Source organism: Pseudophryne corroboree, chromosome 2, assembly GCF_028390025.1.
Source record: "Pseudophryne corroboree isolate aPseCor3 chromosome 2, aPseCor3.hap2, whole genome shotgun sequence".
Taxonomy (NCBI): domain Eukaryota; kingdom Metazoa; phylum Chordata; class Amphibia; order Anura; family Myobatrachidae; genus Pseudophryne; species Pseudophryne corroboree.
In genome coordinates, this window is record NC_086445.1 from 1,045,819,741 (window position 1) to 1,045,839,196 (window position 19,456).

Genomic DNA, 19,456 nt, shown 5'->3' on the forward strand with positions numbered 1-19,456 from the left:
AATATTGGTAAGGCAATACCAACAGAGCCATCCCATATCCCTCCGACAGACGGACCTTTTCAGGTAATACAAATCGACTTCATACAGTTACCATCCTGTAGGAATTTAAAATATGTGATAGTATGTACTGATGTGTTTTCCAACTGGGTAGAAGCGTTCCCTGCTGCCACAAATACTGCTACGTTCACTGCAAAGAAAAGTGAAGTGATAGGGGTACCCATTTACAGGTGAAGTCTTTCAGGTCATGTGCAAACTGATGAGTATTAATAGCAAGCTGCATACTCCATACCGGCCACAGGCCAGTGCGAAGGTGGAGAGAATGAATAGCACTATTAAGAACAAGCTGAGCAAAGTGATGGCTGAGACTGGATTGTTGTGGCCAGAAGCTTTGTCACTAGTGTTGTACAGCATCAGAACCACTCCCAGGTCGCCGCTTAAGTTATCACCCTTTGAAATTCTTTTTGGTCGACAACCTCATGTAATGATAGACCCCCAGGATGATTTGAAATGTAATAATGAAGTGACTGTGAAATATTTGGTTAGGATGAGCCGGCAGCTGAGAAATCAACAAAGTAATTTAAAGCTGGTTATTCCTGACCTGCCGAACAGTAATTGTCATGACATTGAACCTGGGGATTATGTAATGATTCAAAATCTTTTACGCTCTGGTTGCCTCATAGACAGGTGGGAAGGACCGTACCAAGTCTTGCTAACCAGCATGACAGCACTAAAGGTCGCCGAAAGAGAGACTTTGGTCCACTCGTCCCACTGCAAGAAGGTCGCTGACCCGGAGAAAACTCCTGACAAAGAGCAAGGTAAAGAGAACCTCATATCACTAGAGAGTCTATTCCGGGAAAACTGAGAGGCAGGACTGTTGAACGGCACCTGAGCGCGGAGAGCAACAAGATCAAGCACGGTTGTCGCAGCATTTTCTTTTTTCACCCCCCAATGCATTTTCCTTTCTTTTCTCCTCCTTATTCTCCTTCTTTCCCCTAAAGAAATGGATCTATCACAAGAGACTGCATTTCGGGTTCTTCTGGTAATTTTGTTTTTGATCAGGACAATCTGTTTTGGTGAGGGTCCCAGAGAGGTCGAGCAGGGATCTGGATTGGGTTCTGATGGCAAGTACGGATTTGTAGGATCTCAGGAGCAGCACATCACTCAAGTAAAGGCTGGTATCAGTAAGCGCTCTGGTAGTCACGGAGCTCAGAGGCAATGTGAGGGGTTATTGTCTGATGAATATTGTATTTGTAGATATTGCGAAAACATAGTCGAAGATGGGTGCATCCAGAGATGTCAGTCCAACATTAATATCGACATGGACCGACATCCGTTGAGTGATTACCACTCATTAGTGGGTAAGGTCTTAAACCAGACAGAATGTTGGGAGTGCTCCCAAGTACCTCAAGGACAGAGTAAGTCGGAATTAGTGCCATATCCTTTAACGTTAGATGAGGTTCTCATATTACGGGGAGGGAGACCGGTGGACAAGAAATTCAATATATCTAGGCCCCCTAGCTTGAAGCTCCACATGTACCATGTAGATAGATCACTAATATGTTTCAATGTCTCCAATTTCCAAAAACCCAGAAATAGGGAAGTAACCTGGAATAATGAGACAATGACCTTCTCACACAGAGCTGATAGGATATTGACTCTGAACTTGTACGCAAGATAGCCAACAGTGGGAGGTATTTTCGGTACCGGTATACACGTGGGAGCAAAACCATGTGGGTTGGAAAGGTATTGCAGGGGTATTGTGCCCATGTCATCCAGCCCGACACTTGTACTGAGCAAATGAGAGAACTAGGGATTGGTTTCTTTACATGGAAGATTTGCAATATGGTGATGTTACATTTTGTCCCCTATGTTCTCCCAGATGATGCCTATTTCATATGTGGGAGGAAAGCGTACAAGTGGCTTACTCCAAGCTCTGAGGGATTGTGTTATATTGGGAGAGTACTACCAGAGGTCATGACCATAACCCACGATAAAATAAAAGACGTTCACCGCAGCGCTCAGTATCCTTATACTCATACCCATTATGAACACATCATCAAGAGACACCTCATAGATAGGGCAGAGCACGCAGCCTCTGATTTGATCCACGAATCCACCGGGATTCAGTTCCTACTCGCATTAGACATCACCCGTACTGCCAGAGGAACTATAAATTATAGGTACATCCATGCGCTAGCAAACTTGATAGACAATATCACCGAGATGTATGATGACACCTTCAGGTATACGGGAAGGGAGTTACAAGCCTACAAGAAGGAACTGATCCAGCACTGGCAGGGTTAGGAGAGTGGGCACAGAATGTTATTATGAGTGTGGGAAAGTTTCTCCTTTGCATCCTGGGAGTCATCATAATTATTGGTCTGATATTCAGGTGTGTTCGAATTCTAGCGCTGCGCAAGCACGGCACAAATTTGAAGAGTCTAAGGAGCGAGAGCGCTGTTACAGATTTATAACCCATCTATAGAAACAGTGTTATGATAAGGATTGCAAATGAATTTCATGGCCTGTTTTCTTTCACCATTTTTCTCTGTCTCCCCTTTACCCAGAAACATCCAACCGGAAAAGACGTCAACCCTACCCAAATGTTTATGTGAATGTATTTTTATATATGTGTCTTATCTTCAGCTCTGCAACCCTCTGTTAATGGCACACATAGTCGACAGGTGTTATCCACATATAGTAGCATTCACATATGTTCCCCCTCCATGTATCATCAACTAAATGTGCTCCCCATTTGTTGGTACTAGAAGCCGAAGAGGCGAGGGTTGAAAGCCCGTGCCCGAACGAAGCTCGGTAGTGTTTGTTTGCCCAAGTACAGACCCTTAATACGGGATGAGAAGGATTTAATGTATACTTCGCAATACCTCGAAGCTTACTTAGAACATATACGGCACAATGATACATGCCCCTCAGACATTGATTCATACATACATGCTTTTACTAATTCACTTGGCTATACATTTCCCACCTAAATGGTATAGGTAATATTTTTAGTTTATTAGTTAAGAGTGGCAGTTATTGATGACTGCCAAAGGGTGGACTGTCGAAGTCGGAAAATATTACAGTACACACATCACGTACAAACTCCACACATATGGCCTCTGTGCGCGTACTTGTTCTGCCATGCGTGCACATATCCGCAAGTTGCGTACGACCGCTCACGCGGTCCTACGTATTAGCACGTCGTATGAGTAATTACGGTAGCATTTGTACTCGCATGGAAAAGCCACAAAAACATATCACATATTTAATCCACATAATGCACAATGAACACATAGCCCACATGCACCACGCCAGCAATTTATACTTGTTTAAATGGTACAACAACAAAGGGAATCACCTTTACAGGATATGAGTGGACAGCATTAGGTTATGAGGTGGTGTTTGGTATCCAGCTGTAGGGTATTTTTAGGGCAACATTCCGGTAGCAGTTTGCAGAAGATAGCACGCTCCTGCACATAATTATGCACAGGTACAGAATATTACTATTATACTGTATTCACTGTACTCTGATATTCGGCGGGAACCCAGTGGAGACCAACTGCAAGCACACCTGGAACAGACATCGCCCACCTATTCAAACCAACCTATGACCCCTCCTGTACTGTAAATGACCAGCCCTTTGACCTATGGATGAAGAGGTTACATTTTCCATTGTATTGTGTTTTTACCAACTGTATAAAAGCCAAAGCTGCCTAGCCAGTCACTCTCTCTCTCTGAAGGTCATCTTCCTTGATTGATCTGAGCACCGGACCGTGTGGCGCTGGCGAAACCAAAACATATGTACCATTGTATTGTAGCCTCTTTTCTCTTATTGTAATTTTTATCTGTTGTAACCCCCTTTCAGTAATTATATGTTGGTGGGTCGGATCCCAACATCTTAAATACAATTGGTGTTGTGTCTCCTTCCTGCTAAGGTTTAAAGTGTATCTCAGACACACGTGTAGCTGCATTGTGCTCTCAGTGTGTCGGTGTGTGTGAATATGCACTGCGTGTACTTTGTACGTCCGTCGCGACGTGTGTACACAAAGTGCATACACTGTACGCTAACTGTGTAAAAAGTACGTAGGTTAAAGATTACATCCAGCAGCCACAGCTGCTCGAATTTCAGTGTAAAAGGTATTGCTTTTCCTGTCCTGTATGTTAATCAGCATTTACAGAGGGAAGGTGACAGCCAGCGCCAGCAGGGTGTGCATGAGGTTGGGGCCTGGGAGGACGGCCACTGGCAACTTTTTCATTTCATTTTTGTATCACTTTCTCTATAGCTTCAGCTTCCTAAATACTAATTTATTAACACTATAGTTTTTTCACTGGTATGCTACGCTGGGCTTTCTGGCTTATGCTGGTGTTTTGGGGTGCCACACCCTGCACCTAGATATAGCGCTAGGGACCGCAAATATACAGAGACGCCTTGATGCGACTGGGGCTTATTCACACATTTGCGCAAATATGTGTAACGAAGATCTCTGAATTCTATTATTATGTGGAATTTATATCTGGTTACGGTTATCATTCAGGGTGCTGGGGGAAACAAATGCCTTTTTTTCTTGCTTAGAAATACCCCTCCCTTTCGAGCACCTGAATGATATCACTAAGCTAATTGAGCATCTACCAATATATATGTAACTTTTTCATAGGAACTTTTTTTCCCCTGTCAATTCTGCCTGTCCCCTATGGGCCTATTTTTATGGGGAGGCCTGGAGCTGCAGATCCACCCGCCCCATTGTAAATCCGGCCCTGACCACAAGTAACACTGTATAGTGGCCTCAATCAATAACAAAATGCATTACATTCCTACATTGCTATGATATAAATAGGAAATGTAACGTCCATCATAGTATACAGCTGAGGCTGCCCCACGCTCCATTATTCCCCCCTGTAACCCCATCTCAGCTGAGGCAGCCCCACGCTCCATTATTCCCCCCTGTAACCCCATCACAGCTGAGGCTGCCCCACGCTCCATTATTCCCCCCTGTAACCCCATCTCAGCTGAGGCTGCCGCACGCTCCGTGATTCCCCCCTGTAACCCCATCACAGCTGAGGCTGCCCCACGCTCCATTATTCCCCCCTCTAACCCCATCTCAGCTGAGGCTGCCCCACGCTCTATTATTCCCCCCTGTAACCCCCATCACAGCTGAGGCTGCCCCACGCTCCATTATTCCCCCCTGTGACCCCCATCACAGCTGAGGCTGCCCCACGCTCCATTATTCCCCCTGTGACCCCCATCACAGCTGAGGCAGCCCCACGGTCCATAATTCCCTCCTGTAACCCCATCTCAGCTGAGGCTGCCCCACGCTCCATGATTCCCCCCTGTAAGCCTATCACAGCTGAGGCTGCCCCACGCTCCATTATTACCCCCTGTGACCCCCATCACCATGATTCCCCCCTGTAACCCCATCTCAGCTGAGGCTGACCCACGCTCCATGATTCCCTCCTGTAACCCTATCTCAGCTGAGGCTGCCCCACGTTCCACTATTACCCCCTGTAACCCCCATCACAGCTGATTCTGTCCCACGCTCCATTATTCCACCCTGTGACCCCCTTCACAGCTGAGGCTGCCCCACGCTCCAATATTCCCCCCTGTGACCCCCATCACAGCTGAGGCTGCCCCATGCTCCATTATTCCCCCCTGTATCACCATCACAGCTGAGGCTGCCCCACGCTCCATGATTCCCCCCTGTAACCCCATCTCAGCTGAGGCTGCAGCACGCTCCGTGATTCCCCCCTGTAACCCCATCACAGCTGAGGCTGCCCCACGCTCCATTATTCCCCCCTCTAACCCCATCTCAGCTGAGGCTGCCCCACGCTCTATTATTCCCCCCTGTAACCCCCATCACAGCTGAGGCTGCCCCACGCTCCATTATTCCCCCCTGTGACCCCCATCACAGCTGAGGCTGCCCCACGCTCCATTATTCCCCCTGTGACCCCCATCACAGCTGAGGCAGCCCCACGGTCCATAATTCCCTCCTGTAACCCCATCTCAGGTGATGCTGCCCCACGCTCCATGATTCCCCCCTGTAAGCCTATCACAGCTGAGGCTGCCCCACGCTCCATTATTACCCCCTGTGACCCCCATCACCATGATTCCCCCCTGTAACCCCATCTCAGCTGAGGCTGACCCACGCTCCATGATTCCCTCCTGTAACCCTATCTCAGCTGAGGCTGCCCCATGCTCCATTATTACCCCCTGTAACCCCATCTCAGCTGAGGCTGCCCCACGTTCCATTATTACCCCCTGTAACCCCCATCACAGCTGATTCTGTCCCACGCTCCATTATTCCCCCCTGTGACCCCCTTCACAGCTGAGGCTGCCCCACGCTCCAATATTCCCCGCTGTGACCCCCATCACAGCTGAGGCTGCCCCATGCTCCATTATTCCCCCCTGTATCACCATCACAGCTGAGGCTGCCCCACGCTCCATGATTCCTCCCTGTAACCCCATCTCAGCTGAGGCAGCCCCACGCTCCATTATTCCCCCCTGTAACCCCATCTCAGCTGAGGCTGCCGCACGCTCCGTGATTCCCCCCTGTAACCCCATCACAGCTGAGACTGCCCCACGCTCCATTATTCCCCCCTGTAACCCCATGTCAGCTGAGGCTGCCCCACGCTCTATTATTCCCCCCTCTAACCCCCATCACAGCTGAGGCTGCCCCACGCTCCATTATTCCCCCCTGTGACCCCCATCACAGCTGAGGCTGCCCCACGCTCCATTATTCCCCCTGTGACCCCCATCACAGCTGAGGCAGCCCCACGGTCCATAATTCCCTCCTGTAACCTCATCTCAGGTAAGGCTGCCCCACGCTCCATGATTCCCCCCTGTAAGCCTATCACAGCTGAGGCTGCCCCACGCTCCATTATTACCCCCTGTGACCCCCATCACCATGATTCCCCCCTGTAACCCCATCTCAGCTGAGGCTGACTCACGCTCCATGATTCCCTCCTGTAACCCTATCTCAGCTGAGGCTGCCCCATGCTCCATTATTCCCCCTGTAACCCCATCTCAGCTGAGGCTGCCCCACGTTCCATTATTACCCCCTGTAACCCCCATCACAGCTGATTCTGTCCCACGCTCCATTATTCCCCCCTGTGACCCCCTTCACAGCTGAGGCTGCCCCACGCTCCAATATTCCCCCCTATGACCCCCATCACAGCTGAGGCTGCCCCATGCTCCATTATTCCCCCCTGTATCACCATCACAGCTGAGGCTGCCCCACGCTCCATGATTCCCCCCTGTAACCCCATCTCAGCTGAGGCAGCCCCACGCTCCATTATTCCCCCCTGTAACCCCATCTCAGCTGAGGCAGCCCCACGCTCCATTATTCCCCCCTGTAACCCCATCACAGCTAAGGCTGCCCCACGCTCCATTATTCCCCCCTGTGACCCCATCACAGCTGAGGCAGCCCCACACTCCATGATTCCCCCCTGTAACCCCATCTCAGCTGAGGCTGCCCCACGCTCCATTTTCCCCCCTGTGACCCCCATCACAGCTGAGGCTGCCCCACGCTCCATTATTCCCCCCTGTAACCCCCATCACAGCTGAAGCTGCCCCACGTTCCATTATTCCCCCCTGTATCACCATCACAGCTGAGGCTGCCCCACGCTCCATGATTCCCCCCTGTAACCTCATCTCAGCTGAGGCAGCCCCACGCTCCATTATTCCCCCCTGTAACCCCATCTCAGCTGAGGCAGCCCCACGCTCCATTATTCCCCCTGTAACCCCATCACAGCTGAGGCTGCCCCACGCTCCATTATTCCCGTGACCACAATCACAGCTGAGGCTGCCCCACGCTCTATGATTCCCCCCTGTAACCCCATCTCAGCTGAGGCTGCCCCACGCTCCATTATTCCCCTGTGACCCCAATCACAGCTGAGGCTGCCCCACACTCCATTATTCCCCCCTGTAACCCCATCACAGCTGAGGCAACCCCACGCTCCATGATTCCCCCCTGTGACCTCCATCTCAGCTGAGGCTGCCCCATGCTCCATTATTCCCCCCTGTGACCCCATCACAGCTGAGGCAACCCCACGCTCCATGATTCCCCTCTGTGACCCCCCATCTCAGCTGAGGCTGTCCCATCCTCCATTATTCCCCCCTGTGACCCCCCATCACAGTTGAGGCTGTCCCATGCTCCATTATTCCCCCCTGTGACCCCCCCATCACAGTTGAGGCTGTCCCACGCTCCATTATCCCCCCCTGTAACCCCATCTCAGCTGAGGTTGCCCCACGCTCCATTATTCCCCCCTGTAACCCCCATCACAGCTGAGGCTGCCCCACACTCCATTATTCCCCCCTGTAACCCCATCTCAGCTGAGGCTGTCCCACGCTCCATGATTCCCCCCTCTAACCCCATCTCAGCTGAGGCTGCCCCACGCTCCATGATTCCCCCCTGTAAGCCTATCACAGCTGAGGCTGCCCCACGCTCCATTATTACCCCCTGTGACCCCATCTCAGCTGAGGCTGCCCCACGCTCCATTATTCCCCCCTGTAACCCCCATCACAGCTGAGGCTGCCCCACACTCCATTATTCCCCCCTGTGACCCCCATCACAGCTAAGGCTGCCCCACACTCCATTATTCCCCCCTGTATCCCCATCACAGCTGAGGCTGTCCCACGCTCCATTATTTCCCCCTGTAACCCCCATCACAGCTGAGGCTGCCCCACGCTCCCTGATTCCCCCCCTGTAACCCCATCTCAGCTGAGGCTGCCCCACGCTCTATGATTCCCCCCTGTAACCCTATCACAGCTCAGGCAGCCCCACGCTCCATGATTCCCTCCTGTAACCCCGATCACAGCTGAGGCTGCCCCACGCTCTATTATTCCCCCCTGTAACCCCATCTCAGCTGAGGCTGCCCCACGCTCTATTATTCCCCCCTGTAACCCCATCTCAGCTGAGGCTGCCCCACGCTCTATGATTCCCCCCTGTAAACCTATCACAGCTCAGGCAGCCCCACGCTCCATGATTCCCTCCTGTAACCCCCATCACAGCTGAGGCAGCCTTACGCTCCCTGATTCCCCCCTGTATCCCCCATCACAGCTGAGGCTGCCCCACGGTCCATGATTCCCCCCTGTAACCCCCATCACAGCTGAGGCTGCCCCACGGTCCATGATTCCCCCCTGTAACCCCCATCACAGCTGAGGCTGCCCCACACCCTGACATTCCTCCCTGTATCCCCCATCACAGCTGAGGCTATAGGAGGAAGATATATCCTCATGTTACTCTCTGATGCAGATTCGGATTCACCGTTAGGCAACCTGAGCTCCAATGGGCTCTAAGCGGCCCCCATTACATCACCTGACAGACATGGTGGCGGTAAAGGTCCCCCCCACCACCACCAGTGTATTGCCCGGGGCCTAATACCGTCTGCTCCAACATGAAATAAAAACCAGTCACGCATTGTGTATTGTTTATATCTTTATTGAATGGTTTATCAGCCTTCCAGATGCCGCAGACAGAGATTGGGATAGCCGCGCAAATGTGAGGATCCTGTAACGGATGAGGTAAGATGACGCGGCGCTTCCCAGGAGCTGCGATTAGTGAGAGGGACGTTTATTTGTGTGTGTGTATATATATATATATATATATATATATCACATTTTAATAATATAAATGACAGTTTTATGGATATTGCGGCAATCCATCAGGCAAATAAATAGATTGTACAGTACGAAAATTAAAAAGTGTTTCATAGTAAATTAAACAGCAGCATGAACGACTTCCCTTATATAAAGCCACGCTATCGTCCCCGTTATATACCGTTATGCAGAAATGTTTTATCAGTATTAATTGTATTATTTGAGGCGGGATCGGGGCGTCTGACTTGGTAATACGGCACTCTGGGCCTCTGGCGCTGTAATAAGGCACTCTGTATATTAGGGGTTCATTTACTAAGCCGTGGATGGAGATAAAGTGCCGGCCAATCAGCTCCTGTTATTTTTTAAACCCAGCCTGTAACATGGTAGTTAGGAGCTGACTTGCTGGTACTTTATCTCTCTCAACTTTATCTCCTTCCAAGGTTTAGTAAATAGACCCTTAATCCCGCAGACAAATGATAATTCTCAAATGGTGAAATGTAATTGCCCCTGCCTGCCCCACAGCGACTCGCGGTCTGTCCAGCCATTGGGGGGTAGGTTGGGGTAGAACTCGTCGTCTCTCAGTTCCCGCACAGTGAGGTCAGCGCCGGTTCTAAAGTTTAGAGAAGTGGATGAGGTTTCGGTTGACTTCAGAAACATTCCGGCAGCCTGCGAACAAGGAGAAAGTGGACATGAGGAGTTTTAAAAAAGGTGACGTAATGCAGTGATTGGCTAAACACTCATGTATAATGTCCATGGCCCTCATTCCGAGTTGTTCGCTCGTTCTTTTTCATCGCATCGCAGTGAAAATCCGCTTAGTACGCATGCGCAATGTTCGCACTGCGACTGCGCCAAGTAACTTTACTATGAAGAAAGTATTTTTACTCACGGCTTTTTCTTCGCTCCGGCGATCGTAATGTGATTGACAGGAAATGGGTGTTACTGGGCGGAAACACGGCGTTTCAGGGGCGTGTGGCTGAAAACGCTACCGTTTCCGGAAAAAACGCAGGAGTGGCTGGAGAAACGGAGGAGTGCCTGGGCGAACGCTGGGTGTGTTTGTGACGTCAACCAGGAACGACAAGCACTGAACTGATCGCACAGGCAGAGTAAGTCTGAAGCTACTCTGAAACTGCTAAGTAGTTAGTAATCGCAATATTGCGAATACATCGGTCGCAATTTTAAGAAGCTAAGATTCACTCCCAGTAGGCGGCGGCTTAGCGTGTGTAACTCTGCTAAATTCGCCTTGCGACCGATCAACTCGGAATGAGGGCCCATATGTATATACCACTGCACCTGTGTATAATGCCCACGTGTATATACCACTGCACCTGTGTATAATGCCAACATGTATACACTGCTGCACCTGTGTATACTGCCAACATGTATATACTGCTGCACCTGTGTATAATGCCCACATGTATATACCACTGCACCTGTGTATAATGCCCACATGTATATACCACTGCACCTGTGTATAATGCCCACATGTATATACTGCTGCACCTGTGTATAATGCCCACATGTATATACTGCTGCACCCGTGTATAATACCTACATGTATATAGTATATACTGCTGCACCTGTGTATAATGCCCACATGTATATACCACTGCACCTGTGTATAATACCCACATGTATATACTGCTGCACCTGTGTATAATGCCCACATGTATATACTGCTGCACCTGTGTATAATGCCCACATGTATATACTGCTGCACCTGTGTATAATGCCCCACATGTATATACTGCTGCACCTGTGTATAATGCCCACTTGTATATACTGCTGCACCTGTGTATAATGCCCACATGTATATACTGCTGCACCTGTGTATAATGCCCACATGTATATACTGCTGCACCTGTGTATAATGCCCACATGTATATAGAGAGAGGGGGGGAGAGGGTACAAATCACCCGGGCCCAGGTCTGATGGAGGGGCCCAGTGAGGGTCCAGTAGGGGCCCAAGCCCCCTCCCTCTTACCTGGCAGCAGCAGCAGCTGCAGCTCTTTTCCTCAGCCCAGCACACGCCGCTGTGTACTGGGCTGCAGTGTGGCCATAGAGGTGCTTAAAATACTACTTTTTTCAGTATTTTTTTCTAAGGGTACATGACCACACCTCCTGTGACTAGGCCACGCCCATTGAAAAGAACCTGGGCCCATCCCGGCTCTCGACTGCCCTGGCTGCACCTGTGTATACTGCCCACATGCTTGGTGGTGATCTGCCCCACGATGTATACTGTATATACAGTATAACCTAACCATGCTATCCCTTTAAACTGGGACAAGCATGAGTTACACAGGTTCTGTGGCTGATTAAAACCAGGAGACACGCCAGCTTGAAGTCAGCCCCAGAACCTGTGTAATGCATGAGTGTCACGGTGTAAAGAGATAGTATGGTAAGCCTATGGTAGAGGGCACGTAGAATTCTGCTGGAGGTAGACGCATGTCTGCAGAAAATCAGAAACCTGACTCTGCGAAAGAGACAGATCGGTCGCGTTCTATACTGATACTGGGGCACAATTCCACCTTACGCCTGCAATGTGATGGGGAAGTATTATAGGAAGAAAGATGGAAACATTTCATTAAATTAAGACGTGGCTAAAAACATGGCGCACTTCTAGGCAATGGCGGCCTCCTGGGGGCAGGCTGGAAGGTGCGTACCTTGGCGTGTCCTGGGGGGACGCCTGGGCCCCTGTAATGTGAATGTACAAATGCTCTGAGCCTGTGCCCTGATCTGGCGTCAGTGTCTTACCCGAGAGTGCCATGGACAGACGGAATTCATCAGTCAGGATCTGCAGCACCCCCCGGACGCCCTCTTCTCCCTGACACAAAACAAAGGAGGTGTTACAGATCGGACATATATCTATTCACTGACGGATGGTAAATTGCCCATTCACAGCCGCTCATCGCCGCAACGTTAGTTCCTAGAGGCTCGGATCGCGGTAAACTAACAAGCTGGTGCAGGTAACACAGTCTGGCACACATCAGGTGTCTAGCTAAGAGGTAAGAGGCCATAGTTCGACGGAGAAAATCGCATTGGTGCAAGTTTCCATGGTGTGCCGTTGCGATGGTGGGCCTAAGGACACGCAACGTCTGCATCATGCCCCTTATCTAATTCTGCATGGACAGACACAAAACCCCACACCAACTGGAGAACGCTATAACCCTAACGCATACATCCATACGTCTATATATATCTTCCCATAGTATCTACCTTTCACACCCCATATACATACCTTGTACGCGAGACCCCAGACGATGGGTCGACCAATGAAGACGCACTTTGCTCCCAGAGCCAACGCCTTCAGGACATCGCTCCCTGTCCGGATCCCTCCGTCTATATACACCTCAATCCGGCCCTGGACTGCATCCACGATCTCCGACAGGGCATCAATCTGTGGACACAAGTCCTAAGGAGGATCAGATAGGATTCATGGAAAGAGACACACAAGGACGTGTCTGTATATCCTCCTGTATAACTGTGCCACGTACAGTAGTGTATACATACCGTGGCCAGCTCCCCGTCCAGCTGTCGGCCCCCGTGGTTGGACACAATGATCCCTTGCACGCCATGTTCCACGGCCAGCTCTGCGTCCTCCTTGGTCAATATTCCCTTGATGATGATTGGCAGGCGGGTCAGGCTCCTTAGCCAATAGATGTCCTTCCAACTGATGGACGCGTCCAGGGTGTTAGCTGGGACCCCATAATTATCAGGGCCACAGTGGTCCTGGAGCAAGAGGAAACAGGAAGGCTCTGATTGGTGGGGAGGACTCTGAGAACGCAATTACAAAGCATCGGCCTGTAATGAGGAACCTGACACAGTCCATCGTGTGCAGGCTTCGTATAGGTCACTCGGTGGGAACAACAGAGGAGATCCGCACCCCGTACAATATAACCACGTGTAGAAACGCGTCAATGTCTATATTTCCATGCAATATTTAAGGGCAGCTGTTACGCAGTGCACACGGGCCGCGGGTTCAGGGGGGTCCACACACGCACACCCTATACTCATTTAATGATGCTTACCGCTCCATCAGCCTGACGCTGGCTACAAAGCTGCAAATATCACTTGGAAAATGGCCACCGTGGCCCTTTTCTCGTGATTTGTGCATGCACAATAGAGATGTCCCCGGGAACGCGGCCCTGGCGCCATGTTCTCGGAGACCTGCGCATGCGCAGTAGACCCTGGGACAATCTACTGCGCCACTGGAGGGGGGGGGGGCAATTGGAACCCTCTCTTATCTTTTCATTTTTAATTAAAGTGTCCCGACTGTGCACTACCTGTAAGCGGTGGGGACAGTGGCAGTGAGAACCTCTGTCCCTGCGAGTTACATCCCCAGTATATTGGACGATTCTGTCACATTCTGGAAGTCAGGCTCCTCTAGGGAAACCTGACGCTGCGCAAGCACAAGTCACCAGAGCCTGGCGGAAGCGGCGGGATGGGGATCATATTATCCCTCTCCTGTGACAATGCCTCCATAGGCATAAAGCAACTAACACCATCTGAGGATGGCTGAAACCTACCGGATATAGGCCCTTATTCCGAGTTGTTCGCTCGGTAAATTTCATCGCATCGCAGCGATTTTCCGCTTAGTGCGCATGCGCAATGTCCGCACTGCGACTGCGCCAAGTAAATTTGCTATGCAGTTAGGTATTTTACTCACGGCTTTTTCTTCGCTCAGGCGATCGTAGTGTGATTGACAGGAAATGGGTGTTTCTGGGCGGAAACAGGCCGTTTTATGGGCGTGTGGGAAAAAACGCTACCGTTTCCGGAAAAAACGCAGGAGTGGCTGGAGAAACGGGGGAGTGTCTGGGCAAACGCTGGGTGTGTTTGTGACGTCAAATCAGGAACGACAAGCACTGAACTGATCGCAGATGCCGAGTAAGTCTGAAGCTACTCTGAAACTGCTAAGTAGTTAGTAATCGCAAAATTGCGAATACGTCGTTCGCAATTTTAAGATGTTAAGATTCACTCCCAGTAGGCGGCGGCTTAGCGTGTGCAATACTGCTAAAATCGCCTTGCGAGCGAACAACTCGGAATGACCTCCATACTCCGAAAAGCTGTGGGGAAGATGTACTAAGCAGTGATGAGCGGAGAAGTGAGCCAGTGGAGAAGTTGCCCATGGCAACCAATCAGCATTGAAGTAACATCTATAATTTGCATACTATACAATTATACGGAGCAGCTGATTGGTTGCCATGAAAGGAAAAAACGGGCCCTTAATCTGAGAATATAAAGATGATCATCGACAGAGAAATGAAGAAATGTACATGCAATTGGTGATGGGCTCCAGCATAACATAGAAGGAAATATATATATATATATATATATATACACACACACACAAATGTTTTTACCTCAAATACCCCCTCAAAGTTTTTGACCTTGAGGTGCGGCGGGAGACGGAAGTTGTTGCGGATGTCGCTCCTGCGCTTGCCGGTGTACGGAACGTCCACGGTCAGAACCAGCGCCTTGAAGCCCAGCGCCTCCACCCGGTGCACCAGCTGCTCCGATAGTTTGCGGTCGCGGTATACGTACAACTGGAACCATCTGAAACCGGTGGGAGCAGCCGTCACAATCTCCTCCACGGAACAGGTGGAGTAGGTGCTGGCGACGTAGCATACGTCCATAGCCTCCGCCGCTGAAAGACACAATGGCTGCAGGGTCACGCACAGACTAGCGGCACAGATACAGATGAGCGTGACGCAAACATCGCACTACCATTGTATAATCACTGGCGAACCACTTCTTCCCCGCCCCCACTGCTAAGGAGAAGTGGGACCCACCAACCCACCCACTGTGTGCACTCCACAATTACAAGGGCGAGTCCCTTACACCCTGGGTTATAACGGAAATCCGCGCCCAGTACACATTGTGATAGGGCCGCAGCTGGAGAGTGGCAGTCGGCACTAAAACTGACAGGGATATGGCGACCCTCATTTATAGCCCCAAATTCCCTGTACGCCTATGGGGGCACCCTCATTTATAGCCCCAAATTCCCTGTACGCCTACGGAGGCACCCTCATTTATAGCCCCAAATTCCCTGTACGCCTACGGGGGCACCCTCATTTATAGCCCCGAATTCCCTGTACGCCTACGGAGGCACCCTCATTTATAGCCCCTAATTCCCTGTACACTTACGGGGGCACCCTCATTTATAGCCCCAAATTCCCTGTGCGCCTACGGGGGCACCCTCATTTATAGTCCCGAATTCCCTGTACACCTACGGGGGCACCCTCATTTATAGCCCCGAATTCCCTGTACGCCTACGGAGGCACCCTCATTTATAGCCCCGAATTCCCTGTACGCCTACGGAGGCACCCTCATTTATAGCCCCTAATTCCCTGTACACTTACGGGGGCACCCTCATTTATAGCCCCAAATTCCCTGTGCGCCTACGGGGGCACCCTCATTTATAGTCCCGAATTCCCTGTACACCTACGTGGGCACCCTCATTTATAGCCCCGAATTCCCTGTATGCCTACGGAGGCACCCTCATTTATAGCCCCGAATTCCCTGTACGCCTACGGAGGCACCCTCATTTATAGCCCCAAATTCCCTGTACGCCTACGGGGGAACCCTCATTTATAGCCCCGAATTCCCTGTACGCCTACGGGGGCACCCTCATTTATAGTCCCGAATTCCCTGTACGCCTACGGAGGCACCCTCATTTATAGCCCCTAATTCCCTGTACACTTACGGGGGCACCCTCATTTATAGCCCCAAATTCCCTGTGCGCCTACGGGGGCACCCTCATTTATAGTCCCGAATTCCCTGTACACCTACGGGGGCACCCTCATTTATAGCCCCGAATTCCCTGTACGCCTACGGAGGCACCCTCATTTATAGCCCCGAATTCCCTGTACGCCTACGGAGGCACCCTCATTTATAGCCCCTAATTCCCTGTACACTTACGGGGGCACCCTCATTTATAGCCCCAAATTCCCTGTGCGCCTACGGGGGCACCCTCATTTATAGTCCCGAATTCCCTGTACACCTACGGGGGCACCCTCATTTATAGCCCCGAATTCCCTGTATGCCTACGGAGGCACCCTCATTTATAGCCCCGAATTCCCTGTACGCCTACGGAGGCACCCTCATTTATAGCCCCAAATTCCCTGTACACCTACGGGGGCACCCTCATTTATAGCCCCTAATTCCCTGTACACTTACGGGGGCACCCTCATTTATAGCCCCAAATTCCCTGTGCGCCTACGGGGGCACCCTCATTTATAGTCCCGAATTCCCTGTACACCTACGGGGGCACCCTCATTTATAACCCCGAATTCCCTGTACGCCTACGGAGGCACCCTCATTTATAGCCCCTAATTCCCTGTACACTTACGGGGGCACCCTCATTTATAGCTCCAAATCCCCTGTGCGCCTACGGGGGCACCCTCATTTAGGAGAGGAAACGCTACTGTTTAGTTAGTACCTTAAGGACAGTATCCAGTCTCTAGGTAGACAAGACTTAAAGTAGGTCGACATTGTCTAGGTCGACCACTATTGGTCGACAGGGTCTCTAGGTCGACATGTTCTAGGTCGACAGGTCAAAAGGTCGACATGAGTTTTTAAAAAAGGGGGAAAAATGTAAAACTTTTTCATACTTTACGATCCACGCGGACTATGATTGGGAACGGTAACCTGTACAGAGCGCAGGGGTAGCGGAGCGTGGTACCTTGCCTGAAGGACATCTATGACTAGCGGACAGACCAGTGACATTAGAAGTAGACAGTGGGGGGTAGTGAGGGGATGTTAAAGCACTCATATCTCACCCATTCCATTTCCACCCCTAAATAAATGGAGACACCGTTGATTTAATGAGGGAAATCCATTCTAACAAACTCAGATGCCCCCCTTTTTTTATTATAATGTTGGGTTTTTTGGGGGGAAATTTTTGTAAAAAAAAAAGTGTTTAAATAGAAAGTGTTGCCACGATTCTGGCCCCGTCTTCCACGCGCTTGCCAAAAAGATTCCTTTGCTGTAAAGAAGGACCAATATGAAACCTCAATGGCGCCACCTTCTGGAGACTACTGTACAATGCAGGCGTCGGTCAGGAAAGTAACAGACAGTCGGGCAGCTTACGGGTTGTGGCCCGTGTGACACAGATAACAAGCTGTCGACTTCCCCAGCTTCGTATGCTCTTGTGCCTCAGTGAGCGATACACGAGGCACCGGTCTTATAGGGACACCTGCAGCTATTGGGGAAGGTTGGACAATGCCATCATTTCAGCTGTTCGCCTTATTTTATTTTTTATTTTTTAATGTGCTATGTTCCTCCATAGCACCACCTTCTGGAAACTGCTTTGCATCCTAGCGTTGGGTTATACAGAAAATGCGAAGCGCGCGTCAGGGCTGCACCGTGACCCCAACCAACGCAGCACCCCTGACTCCAGCGTGCAGTACATAGCTCTGATACAGACATTTATTATATCTATTTTTTTTTTTTTTCACAAACTAAAGGCAACAACATATTCTTGGCCCTAGAAGTTCCTCACAGTAAAGTTGGGATCATTCTCCCGGTTACCTCTGGATGTGCTCATCTCCCCATCCGGCCACGCCAAGCAGTGGAAGGCTGTGGGCGCTATCCCGATTGGAGCACTGATCTCAGTACCTAGAACTGTGGTCTTAGTATCCGTCACCGACACATCTCGCAGCATCCGAGGCCGCAGACGAATCCTGCAAATACAGTATTACAGCGGTTACTGCAATCATTATGTCATGTGCTAGGAGAAACGGAGAAGAGACAACGCAGGAGGAACGGAGGCAGTCCAGGAGGAGCAAAGACAGCCCAGGAGGAGTGGAGGCAGCCCAGGAGGAATGGAGGCAGCCCAGGTGGAGTGGACACAGCCCAGGAGGAACAGAGGCAGACCAGGAGGAACAGAGGCTGCCCAGGAGGAAAAGAGGTAGCCCAGGTGGAGCGGAGACAGCCCAGGAGGAACAGGCAGCCCGGGAGGAGCAGAGACAGCCCTGGAGGAACAGAGGCAGCCCAGGAGGAAAAGAGGTAGCCCAGGAGGAGAGGACACAGCCCAGGAGGAACGACAGCTCACTACAGCAGGTGTAACTTCCTGCTCTGATACCTGCAGTACTGCATAGAACATACTTTCAGTGCCGGCCCTAACCAATATGATGCCCTAGGCAAGATTTTGGCTGGTGCCCCCTAGCACCGCCGCTAGTTCTGCAGGAGATGCCTGACATGAGTCATCTGGTAGCTCCGCTAACGTCGGGCGCCTTTTGTTTATGAAAATTACTATGTGGCTCTGATGCACAAGCAGCTTCTGCTGATTAAAATGATATGCAGCATGCTTATATTCTGTGTGCGACTGCGGCTGTATCTGCATATGAAATGCTACATTACAGTGATTTCCAGGAATACACTGTAACATAGCATTTCGTATGCAGATACAGCCGCAGTCACACACAGAATATAGGCATGACGCATATCATTTTAATCAGCAGAAGCTGCTGGTGCCCCTAAGCATACCAAATGCCCTAGGCATTTGCCTAGTTTGCCTATGCCTAAGGCCGGCTCTGCATACTTTGTATAACAGGAGGAGTCAGAAGACCCTAATTCAGTGTAACTACCGTTTGAAAGCGAGTAAGTTGTCATCCCGCGTGCAGCAATCGTCAGCTCCTGCGGCGTAGTATTCCCAAGTGGCTTTAGGTAAGTGATCTTTAGCGTAGGCTTCATAGTCTGACAGGCAAATGAGGGACATTTCGGCATCCCCCTGCCCCGAGCTGGAGAGGAGAACAGAGGAAAGTGTCATAAATACTGCAGGAGAGAGAGATGTGTCCTGTATGAGAGCAGAAACTCCAGCAGCCAGGAGAGGACAAGGTTCATACTGCAGCCATATCATAGCTGT

The 19,456-nt window shown here is 50.6% G+C and overlaps 1 protein-coding gene across 6 annotated transcripts in view; it reads right to left on the bottom strand.

Annotated features, from left to right (window-relative positions):
* LOC135050391 (2-Hydroxyacid oxidase 2-like) overlaps positions 1 to 19,456 on the bottom strand; it is a 134,513-nt gene that overhangs the window by 57,181 nt on the left and 57,876 nt on the right. For 3 of the 6 annotated variants that reach the window (XM_063956872.1, XM_063956873.1, XM_063956870.1), the window contains exons 2-7: positions 19,179 to 19,331; positions 18,121 to 18,272; positions 14,952 to 15,235; positions 13,102 to 13,320; positions 12,830 to 13,003; positions 12,346 to 12,415 (exon numbers count right to left, since the gene is read on the bottom strand). In XM_063956872.1, coding sequence (XP_063812942.1) covers positions 12,346 to 12,415; positions 12,830 to 13,003; positions 13,102 to 13,320; positions 14,952 to 15,235; positions 18,121 to 18,272; positions 19,179 to 19,309 — 1,030 coding nt within the window. In that variant the 5' untranslated portion in view covers positions 19,310 to 19,331. Of the gene's footprint in view, positions 1 to 10,116; positions 10,262 to 12,345; positions 12,416 to 12,829; positions 13,004 to 13,101; positions 13,321 to 14,951; positions 15,236 to 18,120; positions 18,273 to 19,178; positions 19,332 to 19,456 lie in introns of those variants that run through there. The other 3 variants (XM_063956875.1, XM_063956876.1, XM_063956871.1) reach the window with 3 other exon arrangements.